General features: G+C 34.8%; 1 protein-coding gene across 1 annotated transcript; it reads left to right on the forward strand.

The window, feature by feature from the left end:
• Positions 1-2,607: 2,607 nt before the first annotated feature.
• LOC127084314 (leucine-rich repeat receptor-like serine/threonine-protein kinase SKM1) lies at positions 2,608-6,809 on the forward strand. The gene is made up of 3 exons (XM_051024737.1): positions 2,608-3,168; positions 3,432-6,039; positions 6,177-6,809. The coding sequence occupies exons 2-3, from the start codon at positions 3,486-3,488 to the stop codon at positions 6,524-6,526; spliced, it is 2,904 nt and encodes a 967-aa protein (XP_050880694.1). The 5' UTR covers positions 2,608-3,168; positions 3,432-3,485; the 3' UTR covers positions 6,527-6,809.
• Positions 6,810-7,026: the final 217 nt, after the last annotated feature.

A 7,026-nucleotide genomic window follows, 5' to 3' on the forward strand; every position in this document is an offset into this window, starting at 1 on the left:
TTAACATTACATGTTGTTGTATAATGCTTGTTATATTGATTGAGGAACTCACCCTTACAACTATTTTTCAGGTAACGAGCAGTGAGTTGAGTAGAAGATAATGTTGGAGTCTAGTGTAGTCTCCTAGTGGGTCATGCTCTGGTAGATGTAACATCGGGATGGGATGTTTGAATATTTTATTGATTGGTTGTGAATCATTTTGCATGTAATATGTTACATGTTTGGAATAATTGAATTGATTTCTATCCGCTGCGTATCATGCAGATACCTTATATTTTGAATTGGATAAATGAGCATGACAGGACACTTTGATGATTAGTGTGTGATGTTTGTGTGACACCCTTCGGGGCATAATTACTCTGATTAATATGTTATTATTATTTTTTATTTAAATAATTTGGGGTATTTTAGAAGGGTGTTACATTTAGTGGCAGGACAATAGAGCTTATAAACACCTATATCGTGGTACCCTACAAGCAACATAACTCTACTTTTGTCATATAAATTCATTCTCTTAGCATCTAGAATGTTTATAGCAAACATAATCAAACACCTTCGAATGGCTCACACTTTGCATATCTCCAGTCCACTTCTCTAAAGGAACAATTACCTTCAGCTTCTTGGTTGAACACCTGTTAAGCACATATGATGCAGTGGCAACAACTTCTCCTCATAAGGTGTGAGAGAGCTTCTTCTCCTTCAGAATGCTCCTTGTCATATCAAGCAAAGTTCGGTTTCTTCTTTCAACAAGACCATTGTGTTGAGGAGTGTACGGAACAGTCACCTCATGCTCAATTCCATTATCCTCATAAAAATTTCTGAATTCTGTAGAGTTATACTCAACTCCACCATCAGTTTTGAGAACTTTCAGCTTCTGACCACTCTGATTCTCAGCCTTGATTATGAATTTCTTAAATTTAGCAAACACCTCGGGTTTGAACTTTATAAGGGATACCCACATCATCCTTGGGAACTCATCAACAAATGACACATACTATTTATTTCCTCCAAGTGAAGGTACTGGAAATGGTCCATACACATAAAAATGCACCACACCTAGAGAATGCTTTGCTCTTAGAGGCATTTAATATGCAAATGGAAGTCTTAGTTGCTTCCCTCTCATGCACACATTGCATGACTTCTCTGGCTTCTTAATTGCAGGAATTCCATGTACCAACTTCTTTGAATTCAGATGCCCTAAGCTTCTAAAGTTTAGATGACCAAATCTTTTGTGCCATAACTTACTTTCCTTCACAACACTTGTTGCACTAAGGCATTCAGAGTCTGTAGTTTTAACATTCACTTTGAATGTTCTATTCCTTCCCTGTTCTGACTTCATAATCAATTTCTGATTAACAATAACTTCAAAATATTGTCCTTCATGGTAACTGAAAAATCTTTCTCAATTAATTGACCTACACTCATCAGATTGCTTTTCATGCCAAGAACATACCACACGTTCTGAATCAATGCAGTTTTACCATCATGCCACGTAGGCGAAAATGCTAATCTACACTAACTAGATTAAGCTTAACAAAACTAATACTATTCCTAAATATGAATTACTTCTAGCATATGTTATATATTAGTTTATTAGTTTATAGTATTGTTATATCATATAATTATTTTTCTAAGTTTTGTTAATTTATAAGCATCAACAAATTGTTATGTTTGAAATTTAGGATTTTATAGATATTTTTATTTTATGAATATATTTTCTAAATTTATATAAACCGAATTAAATTAGAAGTTATGTGGTTCAATCAATGACTCATTGATTCGATTAGTAATCCATTAACTTAATAGCGTGATCGGGTCGATGATCGGTCCGTATATATATATATATATATATATATATATAATATATATATATATATATATATATATATAATGAAGATTTTTGGTGATTTGTGAGAGGTGATGGCACCCACAAAATGACACTATCATTGCAGTGTAGTTGTTATGGCTTAAAATGCAACTTCAGCACTCATTATTATACCATTAGATGGGTGCGCCTCATAACTTAGGGATTTATATTGCATGCAGTCAAAACTGAGGAGATATTTGTCATTCAATTAAAATAAGACAATCTAGATTCAAAACGGTTTAAATAAACCTGCATTAAATCTGGACCCTCCAAGTACAATCGGACGGTCAATTCTTCTGACGACAGAAATGCACTGTACTACAGTATACATTTTTTTTTATTTACATTATACTATACACTTTAATCTACTCAAATAAAGAGTAAAATAATAAAGAAATTGTATGAATATTCTATAACATAATTAGTAATGTTGTCTATAAACTTAAATTTGTGTGAAACTTTGTTTCTGCCTGTCTCATATCGTTTTCCATTTCCAACAGCGCAACTCGTGAAATAGCAATTACGAACTCGTGAAATAGCAATTACAAACGTACCGTCCCTGTCTTCAAGTGTGCATATATATATTTATACTGTTCAAATATTATTCCTGTTACTTTGCATGTGGTTGTGCCTTTTCCAAACAGAAATTATGAATAATCGACCAAATACACAACAACTTGCATCCAAATTGGTTTACAAAATACTAAACTTCATAATTAATCTTGATTATATTGTTTTTTTAGCCCAACAACAGACATAATACAATGAAACATCCTAAAAAAATCAGCATATATTTTCTATATGTTGATTTGTGTGTGTAACATTTTATTGAAAGAAAACATAACAATAGAAAGAGTTTAAACTTTCGAGCGTTTGTTTTCAACGGTTACAGATATTATTTGTAACTTTCCTAAGTGCTAAAGGAGTGAGCCAGTCAAAAAAGAACATTTTGGTAACAATCCGACAAAATCAGAGCTTTTTTCCAACATCTGTCCCTGTTTTCCTTTCAATCGTTTGTATTCAAACACAATTCTCAAACAAGTCAAAGGTGCAACTTGGTAATTATGTTCCAATTCAATGTCCAATTCCACCCTTTCCTTCTATTTAAGCATGCACACACACTTGTCTCTCACATTCAATCCATCCTCTTCAAATAGTATTTCAAATCATTCACTCTTCTCTCCCTTCCTTTGCTTCCAATCCAAGTAAAAAATCTTCATTATGCTCAATTCATCTTTGACCTAGACACCATCATCAACCACAGAAAACTAAGTGATCCATCCTCCAATTATGATTCTTAGGTATGTAATACTACTCATCATACCTTTCCCATTATCAAAGTTCATGAATATCACCATGCATGCATGTTCCTTAAAATAATCATACTCATATGAAATTAATACTCTCTATAAGTCAAATTTACCACTCATATCCCCCTGCAAAAGTTGCATCATTTTCATATAGTGAGGCTTGCCCCATACTTGTTATTATATATGCATATTCTTTCTTATCAATAAGATAATTATAAAAAAGTTGCATTAATCATTTTGTGCTCCTTTTACAGCTTGGGATCCGAGGAGTTAAATATAAAGCAGATACAAATCTGATTCAAGAAGACATGGCCAAAGAAACTCCAACAATGTTTTCAAACTTACTCATGTTTATTTGCCTTTTCATGTTCATGCTCAACTTCCACTCATCCCATGGAGAACAACAAGAGTTCGAGCTACTTTTATCCTTCAAGTCATCCATCCACTATGATCCTCATAACTTTCTCTCCAGCTGGGTCAATACTTCCTCAAACACTATTTGCAAGTGGCACGGGATAACATGCGACAACTGGTCGCACGTTAACACTGTGTCACTCTCAGGTAAAAACATCTCCGGCGAGGTTTCCTCGTCCATGTTCCAACTTGCACATGTTACAAACCTCGACCTCTCCAACAATCAGCTTGTTGGAGAAGTCGTCTTCAACGCTCCCTTCCTCTCTTCACTTCTTTACCTCAACCTCAGCAACAACAACTTCACTGGCCCCTTACCTCAATCCTTATTTTCATCACCGTTTATCAACCTCGAAAGTCTTGATCTCTCAAACAACATGTTTTCAGGCAAAATACCAGACCAAATTGGATTACTTTCAAGCTTAACATATCTTGATCTAGGTGGCAATGTTTTGGTTGGAAAAATTCCAAATTCCATCACCAACATGACAAGTTTAGAGTACTTAACTTTGGCTTCGAACCAATTAGTTGGTGAGATTCCAACAGAGATAAGCCTAATGAAGAGATTGAAACTGATTTACTTGGGATACAACAATCTTTCGGGTGAGATTCCAAAGAACATTGGAAACTTACTTTCTTTGAATCAACTTGATCTTGTTTACAACAATCTCTCTGGACCAATTCCTGAATCAATTGGAAACCTCACAAACCTTCGATATCTCTTTCTCTACCTAAACAAACTCACAGGCCCAATTCCCGAATCCATATTCGAATTGAAGAATCTTATTTCACTTGATCTAAGTGATAATTATCTTTCAGGAGAGATTTCAAACCTTGTTGTTAACCTTCAGAAACTAGAGATCCTTCATCTTTTCTCAAACAACTTCACGGGTGCCATTCCAAACGCAATAACATCTTTACCTCACCTTCAAGTTCTTCAACTCTGGTCAAACAAACTAACAGGTGAAATTCCACAAACACTTGGAATGCACAACAACCTCACAATTCTCGACCTCTCTTCAAACAATCTCACAGGCAAAATCCCAAACAGTTTATGCGCGTCTGAAAATCTTCACAAACTTATCCTTTTCTCAAACTCTCTCAAAGGAGAAATTCCAAAGGGTTTAACCTCATGTAAAACCTTACAAAGAGTGAGACTCCAAAACAACAAATTGTCAGGGAAATTGCCAATGGAAATCACTCAATTGCCTCAGATATACTTGCTTGATATCTCTGGAAACAAACTCTCTGGAAGAATCAATGATAGGAAGTGGAAAATGCCATCGCTTCAAATGCTTAACTTGGCTAACAACAATTTCACCGGAGAATTACCAGACTCTTTCGGGAGTAACAAACTCGAAGGATTGGATTTATCACAGAATCAACTTTCTGGTAACATTCAAATTCTTTTCAGAAAATTACCATATCTTATGCAATTGAAACTCAACAATAACAACCTCTATGGAAAAATCCCTGAAGAAATCTTCAAATGCAAGAATCTTGTTTCTTTAGATTTAAGTCATAATCAACTAAGCGGCGAGATTCCGGTGAAACTCGCCGAGATGCCGGTTCTCGGTTTACTTGACTTATCGGAGAATCAATTTTCCGGCGAAATTCCGAAGAGTTTAGGAAGCGTTGAATCGCTTGTTGACGTCAACATATCGTATAATAATTTTCACGGAAGTTTACCTTCCACGGAAGCTTTCTTCGCAATCAACGCGAGTTCCGTCGCGGGTAACAAACTCTGTGACCGTGACAGTGACGGTTCTAACGGTTTGCCCCCGTGCAAAAGTGATACTAAGATGAATTCAACCACTTTTTTCGTTTTGGTTTGTTTTGTATTAACGGGTTTGGTTGCGTTAAGTGGTGCTGGTTTTCTCGTGATTTTCGTGCGTAAAAGGACGAAGAGTTTCGAGGTACGAAGAGTGGTTGAAAATGAAGATGGTTCTTGGGAAGTGATTTTCTTTGATCACAAGGCTTCAAAATCGATTAACATTGAAGATGTTTTATCGTCGGTTCAAGAAGGAAAAGTGATTTCGAAAGCACGAAACTGGGTTTCGTACGAAGGGAAGTGTTTATCCAATGATACGCAATTCGTGGTGAAAGAAATAAGCGACACGAATTCTGTTTCAGTTAGTTTCTGGGACGAAACGGTGACGTTTGGGAGAAAGGTTAAACATTCAAATATAGCTAAGCTTATTGGAATGTTTAGGTGCGGTAAAAAAGTGTATTTGGTTTATGAATTTGAAGACGGGAAGAGTTTAAGTGAAATCATGCATAGTTTGAGTTGGCAAAAGCGGATTAAAATCGCTTTGGGTATTGCAAAAGCGATTAAGTTCTTGCATTGTGAATGTTTGTGGATTGGTTTGGTTAACGAGATGTTGACAGAGATTGTTTTGGTTAACGGAAAAGATATTCCTCGCCTTAAACTTAACATTTCCGGAGTTAAAGGTTCGATTTCATCCTCTTTCGTAGTTTATTTTAAATTATTATTGATGTCGATGTATCAGATGTTGTTGCTATGTTTAGTGTCACTGTTCTATAAATGTGTCATTGAATCTTATGTTATGTGAATTTTATGTTTTCAGAGGAAAAACTGAGAAAAGAAGTGACTGAGAAGAGTGAGATATATGATTTTGGAGTTATGTTGATTGAGTTATTAACGGGAAGAACATCTGTGAACGACATAGAAACAGTTGAACAAAAGAACAATATTGTTGAGTGGGCCCGTTATTGTTACACTGACTGTCGTCTTGACACGTGGATAGATCCAGTTATGATGAAGGGTGGAGATGTATCGACATATCAAAACGATATTGTTGAGACTATGAGTCTTGCACTGCACTGTACCGCAGGTGATCCCACCACGAGGCCATGCGCAAGAGATGTAGTAAAAGTACTAGAGAGTGTTCACTGTAGCAGAATCACTTTTTGCTGATTTTTTTGTTTGCGTGTTATTTTATCTTTGTTACAGTTTTTTTAAAATGTTTTATTTTGCCCCTCTTTGAGTTTTCACATTTTTCTTCTTCTTTTTATTTGGTTTGGTTAAAGTTTTTAATTAGTTTATGTTGCATAGTAAGGTTTTGATGAGGGAATATTGTTAGGGAGATGTTTGCTTGATGTTTTATATATGGGGCAGGTTTGAAATACTTATAATGAGTGTAAAAGTAAATGTAAATAAAATTCAATGCTATTAATAAATTAATTGTATGAAATATTTTGATTTTATGTCCTTAATTAAATTAAGTTATTAATTTTTTGGTTTGTAAACAAACCAACCATGTTTTTTAAGTGAATCAAATCAACCAACTATGAAGAGTTTAGTTGGAGAAATAGGAAACATAAAACAAAATATCTTAATTATAGTTTTCATCCTTCAATTTTATCTCTTATTTATAAAATTATTTTCTTTATTTTAAATTTAAACCGTTGTGATTC

Source organism: Lathyrus oleraceus, chromosome 5 (assembly GCF_024323335.1).
Source record: "Lathyrus oleraceus cultivar Zhongwan6 chromosome 5, CAAS_Psat_ZW6_1.0, whole genome shotgun sequence".
Classification (NCBI taxonomy): domain Eukaryota; kingdom Viridiplantae; phylum Streptophyta; class Magnoliopsida; order Fabales; family Fabaceae; genus Lathyrus; species Lathyrus oleraceus.

Bases quoted from the DNA above. Each gene is read 5' to 3' on its own strand.
- LOC127084314 (XM_051024737.1), top strand. From the start codon at position 3,486: ATGGCCAAAGAAACTCCAACAATGTTTTCAAACTTACTCATGTTTATT. The intron at 6,040-6,176 runs GTTCGATTTCAT...TTATGTTTTCAG, and splicing joins TAACATTTCCGGAGTTAAAG to AGGAAAAACTGAGAAAAGAA.